The sequence below is a fragment of the Chelonia mydas genome, chromosome 4, assembly GCF_015237465.2.
Source record: "Chelonia mydas isolate rCheMyd1 chromosome 4, rCheMyd1.pri.v2, whole genome shotgun sequence".
Lineage (NCBI taxonomy): Eukaryota > Metazoa > Chordata > Testudines > Cheloniidae > Chelonia > Chelonia mydas.
Genome location: NC_057852.1, coordinates 121,350,768 through 121,371,236, shown reverse-complemented (window position 1 = coordinate 121,371,236; position 20,469 = coordinate 121,350,768). Strand labels below are relative to the sequence as shown.

Here is a 20,469-nt window from a genome sequence, read left to right as displayed (position 1 = left end):
CCTTTAGCTGTAAAGTGCTTTGAATTACTTATGCTGTTCATTCTCAGAGAGAAGTATATTACAGTACTTTCGTAGACAGGTAAAGTGAGGCATAGAGGTAGAAGAATCCAGAAAGTTTACATGACTTGCCCAAGAACACCTAGTGAGTCAGCGCATAACTGGGGATAAAACCAAGGAGGTATGACTCAGTCTCTTGCTTTGACATTTAAATTTACTATTACTCCTGCACGTGCGCGCCCCCACCCTCCCCGGAGGAATCACTTCACTAGGGAAGAGGTTCTTGAGTAGTTAGAGGTAACCCTCAAGCCCTATAGACCGTGGCCCCTCAGGTCCTGTCCTGCTGAGCCTTGAGGTCTCTTGCCAGAGTTTGGAGCCTTCAGACTTTCCTAGCAGCTGACTAAGCTCCGTGCCGAGCCCCTGTAGAGGCTTTTATTTTATTTTAATACCTCTGCCACACTGACTCTTATTTGTCTCTTTTGAGAGCTAAACGTTCCCAGCCTTTTCACTCTCTTCGTATCTAAGTTTGTTCATTCTTTGAACCATTTTCATCATACATCTCTGGATCCCTTCTGTTATTCCCATGTTTTTTGAGATAGGGTACATTTAGGCCACAAAAACAGATTTTTCAAGTTTCATGAAACCTACAATAATATGAGTGTTTTAATTAAAATGTAAAAATAATTCTTAATTCTAGTTTGCTTAACAGTTTCCTTAGAGTTTTAGCAATAGATTGGTTTTAGGTTTTTATATGTGTAAGCACAAAGTTTGTGCAAGAAGAGACTCTCTCTAAATCAATAAAAGGTAGCATAATAATTAAAAACTTGTTTCTTCCTTTTTAGCATTGCATCATGAGCTTGTGCAGTAGCTGTTATAGTGAACTAGGTTTACAGTTAATCATCGACCTCCTTACTCTGAAAAATAGTTCTTATTGGCTAGTAAGGACAGAGCTTCTGGAAACTCTTGCTGAGATAGATTTCCGGTAAGTGTGCATATTTCAATAAGTTGTATTGTGGCTGTGCATACAGTACCTTGTATGGGGGACCTAGCTTGTGAATTGAAGTTTCAATAGCTTGAAAAATTAATGAACCTCTTATAAAACAAATCCTCAAGACTGACAAGAAAGCTGCCATTAACATCAGAGATTACAGGATTGGGCACATTAGCAACTTCTGTGTGTTCTTTTAATCTGCTTGAATCTGTCTTCTAAGAAACTGTGAACAGATAGATATGACCCAGTGTTCAAACTAACTTGGGGACTCCTGTGAAATCTATTGGAGTCCCAGATATGCAGCACAATTTTTAAGCGCCTTCTGTTAGTCTTTTGTCAACTATTTCCCACTTTTCACTTATTCCAAAACACTGTTTGGGTAAATAATACTGCACTTATGCCTTTGCTTTTACATCCCCTTACTCTCCAAAGGCTTTTTGAGATAGAAGTCTTATTTTAAAAAATAAATTAATAAAAAATTGCCCTAGTTCAGCATGTTGGAAACTTTAGAATGTTGTTTCAATATATTGTCTCTTGAAACAGATTAACTAAAATGTGCTAATTCTGACTTTTTTGCCTAAATTAATAAAAGTAAATTTTAATTCTTTTAAAAATTAATTACACTGTGTAATACTTAAGAAAAATTCTTGTGACTTTAATGATGGTTAGTAACGTGGTCTGCCTTTGTCCGTTTTACCTATTAAGATTAGTCAGCTTTTTGGAAGGAAAAGCAGACAACTTGCACAGAGGTGTTCATCATTATACTGGGGTAAGAAACATTGTTCCCTCTAATTTTTCCACCCATATCCGGAATGAATTTTGTTATGTGCGCCGATATGGAGGTGATGTGTGACACACCACCTCCATATTGGTGCACATAACAAAATTCATGTGGTGGGGGTGGGGCCGAAGGGTTCGGGGTGTAGGAAGGGGCTCAGGGCTGGGGCAGAGGGTGGGAGTGCAGGGATGTGAGGGCTCTGGCTGGGGGTGTGCGCTCTTGGTTGGGGCCAGGGATGAGGGGCTCAGGGCTGGGGCAGAGGGTTGGGTGTAGGGTCTGGGGTGGGGCCAGGGATGAGGGGCTCAGGGCTGGAACAGAGGGTTGGAGTGCGGGCTCTGGCATGGGGCTGGGGCAGAGGGTTGGGTGCAGTGGGTGAGGGCTTTGCCTGGGGCTGCGGGCTCTGGGGTGGGGCTGGGGATGAGGCATTTGAGGTGCAGGAGGGTGCTCCAGGGCTGTGACGGGGGGAGAGGATTCCCCCCAGCTCTCTCTCCCCACAGCAGCACTTGGGCTTAGTGGGAGAGGTGTCACTCCCCTCCGTGGCAGCTCCGGGGCTGGGGCTGCAGGATAGGCGCCCCTCCTCTGGCCGTGGCAGAATTGGGACCGGTGTAGGGGGGCTATGGTACATCCGGGTTGCCTCAGCCGCTGCTGAGTTTGGGCCGGGGTAGGGGTGTCCCTCCCCTATCTGCAGCAGGTGCCCTGGCAGGTTTCCTGAGCACCTGCGCAGTGCTAAATAGGCTGCTGCGTGCCCATGTGGCAGCGCACCTTACAGGGAATTTAGGTAAGAAGCCTATCTTTTGTATATTATATCAAAGCATTATGGTTGGGGGTTAAGGCACTGATCCAGTAAAACACTTTGTTGTATGATGAATTTTAATCAGGTGCTTAAGACCTGCTGAAGCCAATGGTTCATGCATGTGCTTTGCTGAATCATGGCCTAATTCTTAGTACTGAGTGTAAAGTTCCTTTGCTACTGAAATACAGAGCTTTATAGTATGATTTTAAAAAGTTATAATCAGATTATTTCCCTAGGTAAATAAACAGTTTGTTCAGCAATGTAAAAGTAAAACTGTTATATTGGTAACTTCTATCTACAAAGGAAACATACTTTTACATGTTGGCTCTACAAAATACATCTTTAATAATCTGTAAAGTTCGTCAGAGCAATTAAAATGTGCTATGATGTTTCATCTTTGCTTATACTAATCTATTCCCATAGCTATTAAAACTTCAGGACAGAGTGCTCAACAGTGTTGTAATTTACCTTCTTGGTGATGAAGACCCCAGAGTGAGACACATAGCTGCAGCTTCTTTGATGAGGTATAAGCTAAAACAAAGGTTTTTAATAATATGCTAGCCTAATACACCATGTACCTGCAACTAAATAATACTTACCACTTACTTAACACTCTACATTTTAATCCTTGTTTTTTTATATATATATATATCTATACACACACACATACACTACTTGTGATGGAAGGAATACATTATTTCTGAATCACTTTTTGTTTTGAATTATCACACAGTGCTTTCCATTTTTTAAAGCATTGCATAAACATTGAATCGTCACAATACCCCTGAGGTGTTAATTCTGTGCCAAAAAATTCTGCACATGGTATTTTAAAATTCTGTATATTTTATTTATCATAATAACACTCTATAATCACACTAGTTTCAATTATTTTGGTAATTTATATCAAAATATCTTACAGTATCTATGTCTGTATTGTTACAGACACGAAAAACTCCCCCAGGAGCTGAGAGTTAAAGAAACCCCTATGACAACCCGTTCCTGTCTCTGTCCCATTGCCTTCAGAGCCCAGCTGTGGGGCGCTCCCCAGCTCAGACACTTGCACCTCCTCCCCGCCAGAGCCTAGCTGTGCCCCCCCCCCCCCCCCCCGCCACCTCCCAGCCCAGACACTCTCACCCCATCCTCCCCCAGATCCCAGGGATCCAGAGGGAGAAATAGCCTGATACTGGGTACCAGGCTTGTATGGAGTTGCCTGCACTTTGCTTCCTTACTTCAGGGCATGCTGGGAACTGCAACTGCTGGGACCATCCAGCTCCCTCTTCTTCCCCCTCTCCCAGCAGCGTCTTCTGTTCGGAGCTGGGAAGCTGGGCTCTGCTGGGTTCATTGGCCGCTAGTGGCCCATTTCTGTGAGGGGGGAAAAGGAAATTTTGGGCAGAACATTAATTCTGCACAAATTCTGCATTACGCAGTGGTACAGAATTCCCCCAGGCGTAAGGTGTATTATCTCCACTGTACGGATGAGGAAACTGTGACTCCAGTAAGTTGTGATTTATTCAATGACATGGAGGGAGTTGGTGGTTAAGCTTGGACTAAAGTTCAGGTACTGTACTGATTTTTCAGTCTTGTGAAAGGAATTATAGCAGCCAATCCTGTAGCAGATCATGTATGGCTACCATATTCAAGAATGGCATTTGGGAATGAAGGAGTTACATGATTAATCCCTGGGGTACCACTCTTCAGTATCTCCCATGTCCATGTCTGATTCAGTGGTGTAGCACATAAGCTAGTGTCACAAAAGACTGTTTGTCTGCCTTTGTCTTTTGAATGAAGGGAAAGTTGCCAGAATAGTGGGTGACAATGGAGAGGGCAGGGATTGGGAAAGAATTGTTGTCAGAAGTTGAAGTGGTTTATACAAGCCTGCAAAAGAGAGATCCTCAAAATCCAGGGTGAACAATCAGGAAGTATTGGTCAATGGGTTATCCTGTCACTAAATTATATTTTCTAGTGCTTTTAAATTCCATCTATGTTAACAAAAATGAATTGTAACATCCCACTATAGTTTACACAAGAAATCTGACTCAACATTCAGTTTTCAGTGCACTACAGCTTTTCTAACATGGTAAAATTAGTCAGTTGACTTGCCAGAGTGCGTGTATGTGTCACTCTGTGAATTATTTGGAGTCAGAAGCTAAAGATCTTCTTGGCAAGTGTTCTCACTCTGGAAGTGAGATCAGTCTTAGAGAGGGAAAGAGGCAGGGGAAGAAAATAGTTTGTTACTCAGCACCAATCACTGCTGCAGATATTTTTAAATTACTTTGTTTCCAGTGTAAATCTATTATATTCCTGACTGGAATGCTAGTGGCCACAATAGAGGACAGTGAGGGTAAAGGTAAAATTGGAAAAGAGGGTGGTCTTCAAGTCTCCAGTAAGGATATAAATGATTCCTTTGAGGTAAATGTTTGAGGAGAAAGTGTGAGTTTGAGTTTAGAGTAACAATTGTCATTTTAAAAATCAACACAGATTTACCCACGTCTGCCTAAATTGTACATTAGATCAGTTTTTGTGATACCTATCTTTTTAAAAAGGGATTTGCTTACTATTTTACCTGTTTTCTGCTTTATTTAAGACTTGTTCCAAAGCTGTTTTATAATTGTGACCAAGGACAGGCTGATCCAGTAGTGGCAGTGGCAAGAGACCAAAGCAGTGTCTACTTGAAACTCCTGATGCATGAGACTCAGCCTCCATCTCACTTCGCAGTGAGCACTATCACCAGGTACAGTATTTGCAGAATTGCATTTGCCTTGCTCTAGTTAAAGAAAAACTGGCCACAGTTAAGTGTGTAAATTCGGTTAAGTGCTCTGTTGTTGCCACAAAGACTTAAGCATGTGCTTAATTTTATGCACTGTGAGTATCTTCATTTACTTCAGTATCTCTTTTCAGGATTGAGGTCTTAGGCTTGATTTTTTTTCAAGGGTGCAGACCCTTTAGAGTCAATCAGAGCTGCGAATCCTCAGCACTTTGAAAATTAAGCCTTTTATACATAAGAGCCTAAAATTAGCATCAAAACTTAGAAGATTTTATCCACTGCAGTGATGATTTAAAAAAAATCTTCCCTTTGCTCCTAATCCATTAGAATTATTAAAAGTTAATACTAGAAATCTAAGTATTTGTCAGTCATTTTTGCTGTTTGTTTACATTTTGCACTTCATTTAGCTTGAGCTGTGAAATTAGACCGGTCTATTTAGTGAACTGAACCTTTAGTTTTCATCCACAAGCACATTGCTGTTGTGCCTGGAATGCTAACGGGTTGTGAGTTCAATCCCTGAGGGGGCCATTTAGGGATCTGGGGCAAAAATTGGGGATTGGTCCTGCTTTGAGCAGGGGGTTGGACTAGATGACCTCCTGAGGTCCCTTCCAACCCTGATATTCTATGATTCTAACACCAGAAGGAAATTAAGTAAATTGTTTTAATTAAAATTTAAAAATAATTCTTAATTCTACTCATATTATTGTAGGTTTCATGAAACTTGAAAAATCTGTTTTTGTGGCCTAAATGTACTGGTCACCCTATCTCAAAAAACATGGGAATAATAGAAGGGATCCAGAGATGTATGATGATAATGGTTAGAAGAATGAACAAACTTAAATACAAAGAGAGTGAAAAGGCTGGGAATGTTTAGCTCTCAAAAGAGACAAAGAAGAGGCAGTGTGGCAGAGGTATTAAAATAAGGAATGGCATAAGATAATCTGGAGCACCCAACGTCACATCTGTCTTTCATTTAACCTTACTGCCATTGGACACTCAATGAAAGTGAAAGGCAATAAATTTAAAACTGATAAAAGGGAATACTTTTTAACACAAAATTCAAATCTGTGAAGCTCATTACTCCATGGCAGTGGCATTTTATATTAATGAAACCACCCATAAGTAAATTAGTATATGTTTTTAAAAAGGGATATAAACATCATGTTTCAAGACATAATTCAACCATCAACTGATGAGATCAGGAAGAAACTTTCTGCATTGGGAGGATGGTAATTCCATAAATGGCACAATAGGTTTTCCGAAAACTTTTCTGAAGCATCAGGCTCTGATCAGTCTCTGACAAAATACTGAATTATATGGATCACGGTTCTCATTAGGTAAGGCAGCTCCCATGAATTGCTGTCTTTTTTTTTGGTATATGACCTGTTCATATATACCAAATCAATCCCTTTTTTCTTGTCATTCTATTAAAATAATTTGTGTTTTCAAGTGCATCTCTTTTCCCTCTTACATTTAAAACCAAACCTCTTATATATAATGGAATAATACAAAATAAGTCAAATGTATTCTAATCTGGAGGAAAAGGTTTTTCGTCCTTAAAACTATTGCGTGTTGTGTTAACGTAGTAGGGTGTTTTGCTGCATTAGATCTTTCTTCTGTTTAAACTTTAAGTGATAGTTATTTTAATTCTATGCTTATATTATTTCCTCCAACATTAAAGTTTACCAAATGCTATGAAATTAAACATTCAGTGATGAAAGATGTAATCTCATATAATGAGGTGCAAAATGTGCTTTATGAAAGAGCATTTTTTTTTATTTTACATGAGTATATTAGTCTGATTAAAGCATGGTAATATTCTTAAAAGGGTCTATAAAATGAAATTTTGAGTGGTTCTTTGTGTGATTTCCCATGGCAATTCCACTGTAGATGTGTGTGTGCCTCGTGCGAAGATGTCAGATTTTTTTTTCCCACCTCAGCAGTATCTGTCAGCCTGGCTTGAGTGCCCTCTGCTGCCACAAGCGCTGTGTGCTGGTATAAGAGAGTTGTCCCCAACTTCCCCCTCCCCTTCCTTCTTACTGCCAGTGATGGTTGTCGGAGCAATCTCAGACTTGTTTATTCGTTTGCATTTCTCACTCGTCATAAATAGTTATTTATTGTTAGTTGTTAGTTTCTCAAGTGAATTAGTGTTAGGTTTCTGTTTGTGTCCTTTTGGATCATTTCTTTTCATTCAGTACTGGGCTGACATTAGTGACAAGTGTCACATCTGCAAAGGCTTCAAACCACAGTAAGGATAGAGCAGCGAAACGCAAGCGCTTGCTTATGGAAGCAGTACCTCAATGCTCCAGCTGAGACAGTGCGAGGGGAGAGTGCCCCAAATACTTCACCATCTGTACACAGCGCTCCATCACATGTATCTTCAGCTCCGTGGTCCTGATCCTTGGTACTGTAGAAGAGACCCAGACCTTCCTCAGGTTCAGTATCTTGTTCTTCCACATTGGTGTTGAGATGAGATAGGGGCAAGGACTCTAAGCATGTAGCAGAGTGAGCTGCGACAGGAGCCTCACCTATTAAGAGGGGCTTGATGCCTCTGGGCCTGTGCTAAGTCCGTGAGGCTGTTCCCTAAGAAGCATTTGAGGAGCCAACGGTCGATGCTGTTCCCATCTACGCAAGAGGCATATGCAGTGTCTTGGTGTAGGTTTCACCAGCGTTGGAAACCATCCAACTGCTTCCTGCACCTACTGCTCAACCCTCACCGCATCGAGAACCCCCCGGTACCACTATCTAGTCCTCTTCTCAAACCAGTTCTATCAAGAGGGAAGCTCCCTTTCTTCCTTTAGTATTGCCATCCCCAGGTTCAGGTTACCTCTTTCTGGTAGAGTCAGCATCAGTGTCTCCATTATATGAAGCTTCTGACTGGTTGGACTCGGAAGTGCAATCCTCTGTATCTCAGCTGGGGCACAGTGCACTTACCTTCCTTCAAGATCGTCAGGGCCATGAATAATGCAGCAACCCAAACATTGGCCTTTCCCTAAAGAACAATGGCCTGGATAAGGATGGGTCCTGGGTCCATACCAGTAGCCACTCTGGGCTGCATGGGGCATCCTTCTTCCAGTCAGGACCTCATTTCAACCATCTCGTCAGTTGTGGGGACTGCATCAGATGTGACAGTACCAGGAACATTGTTCCCCAATATCTGATGTTGAAATGGGTACTGGGCCCCAAGAGCATCTCTCCAGTGTCCAGTATTCTGATTGGTCCTGGCCAGCCAGCCTTCTTGGGTAGCTTCTCCTCCACAGATTATGGAGTTGCCACCACCTCAGATGCTGGCTGCATCCTTGTCTTTGTCACCAGATGAAGCAGTTGATACAGTGGGTGATTGATCTCCTCCGAAGACCACAGGACCCACTGAAACTGGTTTCAAGTTTTGGCACTGAAGAATTCTCACAAGTTGGTGGACATTCTAGTATTTGCCACCCTTTCTAAGATTGATCTGCCAGTCAATGAAGCAGTTGTGGAACTGGTCAAGACTCTGTGGCAGACACCCTCTTCCTTGGCTCTTACAGTGAAATGAGCTGACCGGAGGTATTTTGTTCGCTCTAAAGGGTATACACATATTTTCTATCACCAGCTCCGTGTTCTGTTGTAGTAGGAGTTGCTAATGAGTGGGAAAGGCAGGGTTACCAAGCCTCCACAGGTAAGAGCAAGGACTAGACTCGTTTGGTCATAAACTTTATTCCTCAGGAGGCTTGCAGTTTGGGATTGCAAACCAGCAGGCGCTCCTGAGTCGATAAGAATACATACTCTGGGAGAACATTGCTAAATTGAGGACAAATTACCAGAGGATTTCAAGCAAGAGTTCTCCGTGGTGGAGGAGAAGGGCTAACTAGTCGCTGAGACTGCCGTCCAGGACAGTCTGGATAGTGAAGATTCGGCAGTGCCAGGAGAAGGTGGTCATGATTACAGTCCTCTGGATTACCCACAGAAGTACAGCAGACCATACAGAACCTTCTGTTTGAAGGCCTTACCCTGTTCTCTGAGGGAAATGACAGGCTTCAAAGTCTTTAAGATTCCAGGGCAGCAGTGACCACTCCAGTGACTAAAAGAAAGCATTTTCATCAACAACAACCCTTATGATACCATAGCGTTGGTGTCCCCAAGATCTGCCTAGGAAAAAGAGAAGGAGCTATAAAAGGCGCCCTCCTCTTTAGTGTCAGTGAGCTCATCCCATCCAGCTACCTCTTCCAGGCAGGCATTTTGACGGGGTTGTCGAGAACTGTATACCAGTCTCCTCACTTCTGTCCCACCTTTTTTGTTTTCCAATTTTTTTTGTCCTGATTCCTAGGTGCCAGGACGCACACAACATCAGAGCAGAGGGTCTTAAGCACAGTGGAACAGGTGTGTGCCATGCAATGTACTTCAGACTCCCTTTCCCCCTCCTCGTCTCTGTTCAGGAACCACTTTCATAAGACTGCCCCTCAGCAGGAGGTCCAGTCTCTTCTCCAGACAGGGGCCAGAGAGGAAATACTGTTGGACCTTAGGAGAAAAGGCTTCTATTCATGTTACTTCTTGATCCCCAAGACAAAAGGAGGTCTCAGGCTCATATTAGCTCTAAGGGAATTGAACAAATTCCTGAACAAAGTAAAACTTCACATGGTTACCCTAGCATCAATTATCCCTTCCCTGGGACCAGGAGACTGGGACAAGGAGCGCCAAGATCAGCTCTGTACACTGCAGCCCAGTATGGCTGGGGTTGGTTAATTTCAGCCGAGCCTCCCTTTCTTCCAGCCTGGATTTGAGCCAATAGGTTAGTAAAAGGGAGAGCCAGAGCTGGGGAAGAAGACATTTGCCTGACCTGAGCTCGGCGCTGCAGGGAGCCAAGAAAGTAGATTTAAAACCAAAAATCAGCTAGCAGGACCCCTTTCCAATCACCCAGCTTCCAGGGTTTGATTTCTGAAAACAGCTGTGTAGCTAACCCCAGGCCAAGCCCGGGGAAGGAGTAAAGGGGAGCTGAAATCAAGCCAATTTCACCTTTGATCCTGTAGTACGGGCTTCATCCCTGGAGGCATGGTGCTCCGTGCCCCATTGGGCACATGGCCCTGTCTCATCCCACCCCACCTTTTATCTGTGCGGCTTTCCTCACCGACTAACCTGCCTCCCCCACCCTGCCCACTTCATTAACCATCTTTCCCTGCATCATAGGGTGCACTATCTACTATGGAACAGCGAGAAAGAACACATTTGGGCAAAAAGAAACCCTGGCTAATGTGCTGCTCTCTCCAAAGTGCCCCTGTCTTTCGCTAAGTATCTTATTAGCTTCCACAAACTTCTTTTCCTTGCCTGCAGATTATGATGATCGAAGCCCAAGAAGCCCTGGAATGCAGTTTCTTCCGAGGACATGCTCAGTTGAGAAGTAATGACATTGACTTAGTGTGCAAAAGAATGTAGTAAGAAGAGCATGGAATGGATTTGATTAACTCTATTGAGCTACTTGTGAATGACATTATATATATGTACATATAATTATTTGGAATATTTGTTTAGTGACTTTTTTTATTCCTTTTGAGTGCTTAAACAGCTACATCTCGCGAATAGTTGACACTATCAGTTCACAGTGCTTCCCTTCAGCCTGGCAGGTGCTCATTGGGTATTCACAAATTGCTTGGCGGTGGTAGCAGCTCATCTTTGAAAAATAGGTATCTGTCTTCTCCATACCTGGATCACTAGTTGATCAGAGGCTGATCAGAATCGCTGGTCATTTCTAGGATATCCACCCCTTTATCCATATTCAATGCTCTGGGGCTCCTAGTGAATCGAGAAAAATCAATATTGAAACCTGTATAGACAATCAAATTCATTGGAACAGTCCTCATCTCTACAGAGGCCAGAGCTTTTCTACCACAAAACAAGTTTGAAAGCATTTGAGATCTAGGATTTCCAATGAAAGCTTGTTTGCTCACAACAGCACACGTGTCTCAGGCTGTGGATTACATGGAAACATGTACTTACACAGTGCAAAATGCCAGACTGCAGTTGAGTAAGCTGCAAGCATGGCTAACATAAGTATATGCCCCGAGTTGTCACCATTTGGACAAGTGGTACGAGTGCCAGAGCTAGTCTTGGTGTTTCTAGTCTGGTGGATAGATCCTCTAAAAGTGTGCATGGGCATTCCCTCCCTTCCCACACTACCAATACTCACTCTAGTCATGGACGCATCATCTTTAGGTTGGGGAGCTCACATTGGGTCCCTGAAGACACAAGGTCTTTGGTCATCTCAAGACCTAGAAACTCACATAAATGTGAGGGAGTAAAGAGCAGTACATCTGCCTGTTCAATCTTCCTTCCCCACAGAGCGGGGAAAAATATCTTAGAGGAAACTGGATTGCCCTATCATTTACACCATCATCTGTCAGTCCAGAGATGATGCCAGTTTTGGACGGGTGATCCTGCAATCACTGTTCAGATAGACTCCGAATCCACCTCCTCTGCCACTTGCTTGTGAGTCACCTATAGTGGAATTCTGATGTGGAATCACTCAAAGAAGAAACGGTTACCTATCTTTCTGTACCTGTGGTTCTTCAAGGTGTCCATTTCACAATCTGTCCACCTTCACTTCTGTATTGGAGTCACAGTGGCACAAAGGAACTGAGGGGGATGTGGGGTGGCTCCCCCTCTTAGACCACCACACAGTGAGACTCATCAAGCCCTCGGATTGCTACCCCTTCCTGCTTCTCCACGTGGGCACCAATGATACTGCCAAGAATGACCTTGAGCAGATCACTTCAGACTACGTGGCTCTGGGAAGAAGGATAAAGGAGTTTGAGGCACAAGTGGTGGTCTCGTCCATCCTCCCTGTGGAAGGAAAAGGCCCGGGTAGAGACCGTCGATTCATGGAAGTCAACAAATGGCTACACAGGTGGTGTTGGAGAGAAGGCTTTGGATTCTTTGACCATGGGATGGTGTTCCAAGGAGGAGGAGTGCTAGGCAGAGACGGGCTCCACCTAACAAAGAGAGGGAAGAGCATCTTCGCAAGAATGCTGGCTAACCTAGTGAGGAGGGCTTTAAACTAGGTTCACCGAGGGAAGGAGACCAAAGCCCTGAGGTAAGTGGGGAAGGGGGATACCGGGAGGAAGCACGAGCAGGAGTGTGTGAGAGGGGAGGGCTCCTGCCTCATACTGAGAAAGAGGGACGATCAGCGAGTTACCTTAAGTGCCTATACACAAATACAAGAAGCTTGGGAAACAAGCAGGGAGAACTGGAAGTCCTGGCCCAGTCAAGGAATTATGATGTGATTGGAATAACAGACTTGGTGGGATAACTCACATGACTGGAGTACTGTCATGGATGGACAGGCAGGGCAGAAAAGGTGGGGGAGTTGCATTGTATGTAAGAGACCAGTATGACTGCTCAGAGCTCCGGTATGAAACTGCAGAAAAACCTGAGTGTCTCTGGATTAAGTTTAGAACTGTGAGCAACAAGGGTGATGTTGTGGTGGGAGTCTGCTATAGAGCACCAGATCAGGGGGATGAGGTGTACGAGGCTTTCTTCCGGCAACTAACGGAAGTTACTAAATCGCAGGCCCTGGTTCTCATGGGAGAATTCAATCACCCTGATATTTGCTAGGAGAGCAATACAGAGGTGCACAGACAAATGTAGGAGACAATTTCCTGGTGCAAGTGCTGGAGGAACCAACAAGGGGCAGAGCTTTTCTTGACCTGCTGCTCACAAACCGGGAAGAATTGTAGGGGAAGCAAAAGTGGAGGGGAACTTGGGAGGCAGTGACCATGAGATGGTCAAGTTCAGGATCCTGACAACAAGGAAGAAAAGAGAGCAGCAGAATACGGACCCTGCACTTCAGAAAAGCCAACTTTGACCCTCAGGGAACGGATGGGCAGGATCCCCTGGGAGAATAACATGAGGGGGAAAGGAGTCCAGGAGAGCTGGCTGTATTTTAAAGAATCCTTATTGAGGTTACAGGGACAAATCATCCCGATGTGTAGAAAGAATAGTAAATATGGCAGGCGACCAGCTTGGCTTAACAGTGAAATCCTTGCTGATCTTGAACACAAAAAAGAAGCTTACACGAAGTGGATGATTAGACAAATGACCAGGGAGGAGTATAAAAATATTGCTCAGGCATACAGGAGTGAAATCAGGAAGGCCAAATCACACTTGGAGTTGCAGCTAGCAAGAGATGTTAAGAGTAACAAGAAGGGTTTCTTCAGGTATGTTAGCAACAAGAAGAAAGCCAAGGAGAGTGTGGGCCCCTTACTGAATGAGGGAGGCAACCTAGTGACAGAGGATGTGGAAAAAGCTAATGTACTCAATGCTTTTTTTGCCTCTGTCTTCACGAACAAGGTCAGCTCCCAGACTACTGCACTGGGCAGCACAGCATGGGGAGGAGGTGACCAGCCCTCTGTGAAGAAAGAAGTGGTTCTGGACTATTTAGAAAAGCTGGACGAGTACAAGTCCATGGGGCCGGATGCGCTGCATCCGAGAGTGCTAAAGGAGTTGGCGGATGTGATTGCAGAGCCATTGGCCATTATCTTTGAAAACTCATGGTGATCGGGGGAGCTCCTGGACGACTGGAAAAAGGCTAATGTAGTGCCCATCTTTTAAAAAAGGAAGGAGGAGGATCTGGAGAACTACAGGCCAGTCAGCCTCACCTCAGTTCCTGGAAAAATCCTGGAGCAGGTCCTTAAGGAACCAATTCTGAAGCACTTAGAGGAGAGGAAAGTGATCAGGAACAGTCAGCATGGATTCACAAAGGGCAAGTCATGCCTGACTAACCTAATGGCCTCCTATGACGAGATAACTGGCTCTGTGGATGAGGGGAAAGCAGTGGACATGTTATTCCTTGACTTTAGCAAAGCTTTTGATGCGGTCTCCCACAATATTCTTGCCAGCAAGTTAAAGTAGTATGGGTGGAGAAATGGACTACAAGGTGGATAGAAAGCTGGCTAGATCATCAGGCTCTATGGGTAGTGATCAATGGCTCCATGTCTAGTTGGCAGCCGGTATCAAGTGGAGTGCCCCAAGGGTTGGTCCTGGGGCCGGTTTTATTCAGTATCTTCATTAATGATCTGGAGGATGTGTGGATTGCACCCTCAGCAAGTTTGCAGGTGACACTAAACAGGGAGGAGAGGTAGATACTCTGGAGGGTAGGGATAGGATACAGAGGGCCCTCGACAAATTAGAGGATTGGGCCAAAAGAAATCTGATGAGGTTCAACAAGGACAAGTGCAGAGTCCTGCACTTAGGATGGAAGAATCCCATACATCGCTACAGACTAGCCATTCGGTCCCTAGGCAGCAGTTCTGCAGAAGGACCTAGGGGTGACAGTGGACGAGAAGCTGGATATGAGTCAACAGTGTGCTGCTGTTGCCAAGAAGGCCAGTGGCATTTTGGGCTGTATAAATAGGGGCATTGCCAGCAGATTGAGGGACATGATCGTTCCCCTCTGTTCGACATCGGTGAGGCCTCATCTGGAGTACTGTGTCCAGTTTTGGGCCCCACACTACAAGAAGGATGTGAAAAAATTGGAAAGCGTCCAGCGGAGGGCAACAAAAATGATTAGGGGACTGGAACACATGACTTATGAGGAGAGGCTGAGGGAACTGGGATTGTTTAGTCTACGGAAGAGAAGAATGAGGGGGGATTTGATAGCTGCTTTCAGCTACCTGAAAGGGGGTTCCAAAGAGGATGGATCTAGACTGTTCTTAGAGGTAGCAGATGACAGAACGAGGAGTAATGGTCTCAAGTTGCAGTGGGGGAGGTTTAGGTTGGATATTAGAAAAAACTTTTTCACTAGGAGGATGGTGAAGCACTGGAATGCGTTACCTAGGGAGGTGGTGGAATCTCCTTCCTTTGAGATCAGGCTTGAGAAATCCCTGGCTGGGATGATTTAGTTGGGGATTGGTCCTGCTTTGAGCAGGGAGTTGGACTAGATGACCTCCTGAGGTCCCTTCCAACCCTGATATTCTATGATTCTATGAATGGTGACAGTGCGTGCTCAAATCACCCTTACGTGTACCGCTGTGGGGGGGGATCTGATATCTGTGCACAAGGCATACACACACCTGCAGTGGAATGGACATGTGCAACACATCTTCAAGAAAAACAGTTACAGAAAGGTAGGTAACTGTCTCTTTCCATATTCTTGATGCCTAGATCAGCAAATCAATCTGGGAATTCTGCCTCTGTCATCACCACCAGCAATGAGTTAGCTAGGCAGAAAAAAATCCAGTTTGTGCTCTCATAGCTATGAGCATTCAAAATCAATCAATCAGTCAACCAAACATTTGTTGGTGAAGTAGGAAACAGATCTTATTTGACATGTCTACACTCACATTGCCTTTCACTTAAGGTGCTGTATTTTACAGTCATTTTTATCATCTTTCTTACACTTCAAAACAAAAACTGATGTAAAAATGTAAATCCATTTTGTACATTTCCAAGGATGGGAGAAGCCGCCTGCATTACATGATTCAATATTAAAGTATTTCATTATAACCTCAAACTCTCCCTTTATAAAACATGAGGATCAGAATGACTTAAAGGTGAATTATTATATTTAAGGTTTTTAATTTTTAATATGATAGTGTGTCCCCCATTACTCTCCCTTACTGCCAACTATGTTCTTAATAATATACCTTTCCAGTTTCTCTTGAGTCTGGAGACAACCTGAGCCATACAGTTATAAGAGCCTACTGTGTGGATTAAGTTGCAGGGTTCAGGTCTTAGGTTGTAAACTCTTTGAGGGCAGGGACTTGATTATCTTATTTGTAAAATGTCATGTGTGCACAGTGCTACAGAAACAATAAAGCTAAAACAAATTAAGAAATAGTATAAAATACAGATTGCAAAGCTTTTAATAGCCTTTTCATTTAATACTCCAAGGAAGCAATTTCACTACTTTGTGGTCTGAAACAGTTAGATATGTTTAAGCAGAAACTAAGAGCCAATGCTAGAAGGGTGATAACTTACGAAGAGCTTAGTTAGGTATTGAAAATCAGTCTGTTGCTATGCACTGGCAGTGCAATGAGATCAGCTACTAAAAAAAAAAAAACTGCTTTAGTGCATCCATCAGCAATACCATTAGAGCTTGTAGTTTAAAATGTAATTCTATAAAGATGAAATTAATTGGGATTTAGAATGTGGGTATGATTGTGTTGCATTTCATTGTTTCATCTTGTTTGTTAATATCTGGTGGACATTTAGTGCAGTTTATCTCCTCAACCATCATTCACGTTTAATTTTAAAGATTTTTAACAAGATACTGTTTGACTTTTATATACTCATGTTTTAGTTAGTTAATTATGTTTGATTCAGAACGTACAGGGGTTACAACATGGTGCAAAGTCCAACAGATGTCACTATGGAAAACAACCTTTCCAGGATTATCTCAGCAGTTTCCCAGGCATTGACAACATCAACTACAAGAGCACTTACAGTGAGTATTTTTATAATCTATAAATAACATACTTTTAATAAAGGGCTATATATAAATAAATTCAGTACTTTCTTGCTGTATGTATGTGCCTTTGGTGTCATATAGCATGTAATGAAGAAATCTTAATGATGGAAATACAGTATATTTTGCTGCTATCTGCTATACTGTTAACATTGTACCATCTTCCTTAATTTTTTCAGTTTGGCTGCTGTGAAGCTTTGTGTCTTCTCTCCACAACATTTCCAGTCTGCACATGGACTGTAGGATGGCACTGTGGGTATGTTTCTTCATCCAGTATACAAGCTTCTAGAATTCATAGATATTAAGGTCAGAAGGGACCATTATGATCATCTCGTCTGACCTCCTGCACAATGCAGGCCACAGAATCTCACCCACCCACTCGTGCGATAAACCTCTCACCTATGTCTGAGCTATTGAAGTCCTCAAGTCATGGTTTAAAGACTTCAAGGAGCAGAGAATCCTCCAGCAAGTGACCCGTGCCCCATGGTACAGAGGAAGGTGAAAAACCCCCAGGGCCTCTTCCAGTCTGCCCTGGAGGAAAATTCCTTCTCGACCCCAAATATGGCAATGAGCTGAACCCTGAGCATGTGGGCAAGATTCACCAGCCAGATAACCACAAGAATTCTCTGTAGTAACTCAGATCGCACCCCATCTAACATCCCATCAGAGGCCATTTGGCCTATTTATCATGAATATTTAAAGATCAATTAATTGCCAAAATCATGTTATCCCATCATACCATCCCCTCCATAAACTTACTGAGTTTAATCTTGAAGCCAAATAGGATGTTTGCTCCCACTGCTTCCCTTGGAAGGCTATTCCAGAACTTCACTCCTCTGATGGTGAGAAACCTTCATCTAATTTCAAGTCTAAACTTCCCGATGGCCAGTTTATATCCATTTGTTCTTGTGTCCACATTGGTACTGAGCTTAAATAATTCCTCTCCGATATTTATCCCTCTGATATATTTATAGAGAGCAATCCCCTCAACCTTCTTTTTGTTAGGCTAAACAAGCCAAGCTCTTTGAGTCTCCCTTCATAAGGCAGGTTTTCCATTCCTCGGATCATCCTAGTAGCCCTTCTCTGTACCTGTTCCAGTTTGAATTCATCCTCCTTAAACGTGGGAGACCAGAACTGCACACAGTATTCCAAGTGAGGTCTTACCAGTGCCTTGTATAACGGTACTAACACCTCCTTATCTCTACTGGAAATACCTCGCCTAATGTATCCGAAGACCTCATTAGCTTTTTTCACGGCCATATCGCATTGGCGGCTCATAGTTATCCTGTGGTCAACCAATACTCCAAGGTCCTTCTCCTCCTCCATTACTTCTAATTGATGCATCCCCAGCTTATAACTAAAATTCTTGTTATTAGCAAAGCCCTCTTGTTCCTTGCTGATCCCTCCCATCTTCCGCTCCCTGTATGCTTTCTGCTTTTTTTTAATCACCTCTCTGAGATGCTTGCTCATCCAGCTTGGTTAACAAAAACAGAAGACACTCATCCAGGTATCAGAAACCCTGCTTTAATTATTTCCCATTAAGCCTTACTTAGCAGTTGTTTAAAGATTTCATTCAGACAGGTCTAAAATTATTAGGCTCATCACAGGCTGGCATTGAACCAAATAACAGCACTTTTCACAATCTTAAATAATACAGTCCAAATTCTTTGGCATTGGTTGTAACTGTTAGAAAAAATCGGTTTTTGTGAGTCAAATGGAAATGGACAAAATGTTGTGGTGGCAGAGGGGGAGGGGAAGTATTTTTCAAGCTTTTGAAGGAATGTTATAAACTCTGGAGTGGTAAATAAAAATATGTAGAGAAAAAAATAGCCTGGGGGGGGGGGGTCCTGAATTTTTCATGTGGCCTATTCCTTGGGTCTGTGTTGTAAGTGTTTGGCAATGGAAACTGGTGTATAGCTGTTTTTCTAAAAGGGACTGGCAGATGCTTCCTAGTTGCTTTTATTGGGAAGTCTGTGAGAAATGGAACACACTAGTTGAAGTGCATACTTCCACTTATGTGGCTAAAATGATTTTGAAAGTCCTAAGATACTGTCTGTCTTCCGAAGAGGTCTGTTACTGTAGCCTTGTTAATGTTAGGGTTTGATCCTGTCTTTGGATACCAGTGTGTGTATTGCTGCATGTCCACTAAAAATCAGTTACTGCACAGGTGTAAATATTGTAGCTGATTTTAGATGTTGCGTGGCTGTGCATCCGCTTGGTTTGTGGGATTTTTTGTTTTGGTCAAACATTGTTGTTCCAAGTGTTCTTATTTATATTTGTGTCTGTGTGTGTTTCTGCTGCATCTGCTATTTTCAGTTAACCAAATATACAGTAATAAACTAGTGCTATCATCTGTTTGCACTTCCCATGCCGACTGTGCTGCTTTTGCTTGTGTTTGGTGCTCCTTCTAGGGCCGGCTCTAGGGCCGGCAGTGGGGGGCCAGGACAGGGACCGCCCCCGGGCCGGGACCCCTGCGTTGAACCCGCTGCCCCGCCTCACGCAGGGGCACATTGGTTGACTGAGCGGGGCCAGGGGAAAAAAAAGGATGGCTGGAATGCCGCCCCTGGAAATGTGCCGCCCCACGCATGTGCGTGCTTTGCTGGTGCCTAGAGCCAGTCCTGGCTGCTCCTCCCTTACATTAGGCTTCTGTTCAAGTCCTTCAAGTTCACATGTTTTGCTTGGGTACTGGTTTCTCTTCCTATTTTCACATATACAGAATTAGTCTCTCACATGCTTTCTCATGTTTTTGACTTCAGCGTTTTTTCTCCCTTTCTGGTGGCTGAATCGCAAGGGGAATTTGTGCCTTAATTTCATTACTTATGGTAAAATTTCAAAATCTTGCTGCTTTTCTGGTTGCCTGAAGTTGTGTTGAGAAGTCTAATCTCTTTAAAGATGGTGTATCTTTTTAGTTCATCTTGCTCTATCTTTCTATACCAGGCTCCATTTTGCAATACTGTTGCAATTAGCAGTCCATCCATTCAGTTTACTATGTGTGACGTTTGTGTGCTGAAAGCCAATCTTTTTGAGCTACAGTCTTCTCGTTTTACAGGTGAAATAGGTTCAGACCTGATCAATACTTGACCAGCAAGAAGGATGGATAAAAATCTATAGTTTTTTGGGGGTTGGGGTTTTTTTTTTTTTTTTTTTAATTAAAAAGTGTTTTAATTGGATTTTTTATTTTGTTTAAGTTATATTTTTTTACTTTTTAAAAATAAACCTGTTTAAAATGAAATCCGAATTTAATACAAAATATGTTGAGTCCTAAACTTGTTATAGTTTAGTTGTAAATGTGAAACATATTTATAAGAGAAGTTTATGTACCAAAGCATTTAAAGTTGTTTTGTTTAATAAAAATAAATTTATATGCTGTTTTGGGTCTAATTAAATTCCAGTTACCATCCTAATGCAGCTTGACGCAAATGAGCAAAAGGTTAATTGTCTAATAAATAAGCAATATATCATTCACCATTTTCTAGTATACTAATATAAAAATATACAGCCAATAAGAATCTGAAAATATTAAACTATATAATTGCTTCAATAAATGTATATAGTTATAGTAAACCTTCCTAGGTAGCAAAAAGATTTACCAAATCTAGTGCAAAAGCTTTATTTAGTTGGAAATCAACATGTTTGAATGGTTATATCAACCAACAAGAACTCACCTTTCTTTAGAAAATAACTGAAGTACAAATGGAAATGCTGATTAAAA

The 20,469-nt window shown here is 42.8% G+C and overlaps 1 protein-coding gene across 4 annotated transcripts in view; it reads left to right on the top strand.

Annotated features, from left to right (window-relative positions):
* The window catches only part of HTT (huntingtin), a 189,157-nt gene that overhangs the window by 54,382 nt on the left and 114,306 nt on the right, over positions 1-20,469 (top strand). For all 4 annotated transcript variants that reach the window (XR_006290216.1, XR_005225237.2, XM_037898170.2 and 1 more), the window contains 6 exons: positions 840-979; positions 1,694-1,757; positions 2,983-3,083; positions 5,144-5,290; positions 16,616-16,736; positions 16,937-17,013. Coding sequence is in view for 2 of the 4 variants with exons in the window: in XM_037898170.2 (XP_037754098.1) it covers positions 840-979; positions 1,694-1,757; positions 2,983-3,083; positions 5,144-5,290; positions 16,616-16,736; positions 16,937-17,013 (650 nt within the window). In the remaining 2 variants the exon portion in view is untranslated. The remainder of the gene's footprint in view (positions 1-839; positions 980-1,693; positions 1,758-2,982; positions 3,084-5,143; positions 5,291-16,615; positions 16,737-16,936; positions 17,014-20,469) is intronic.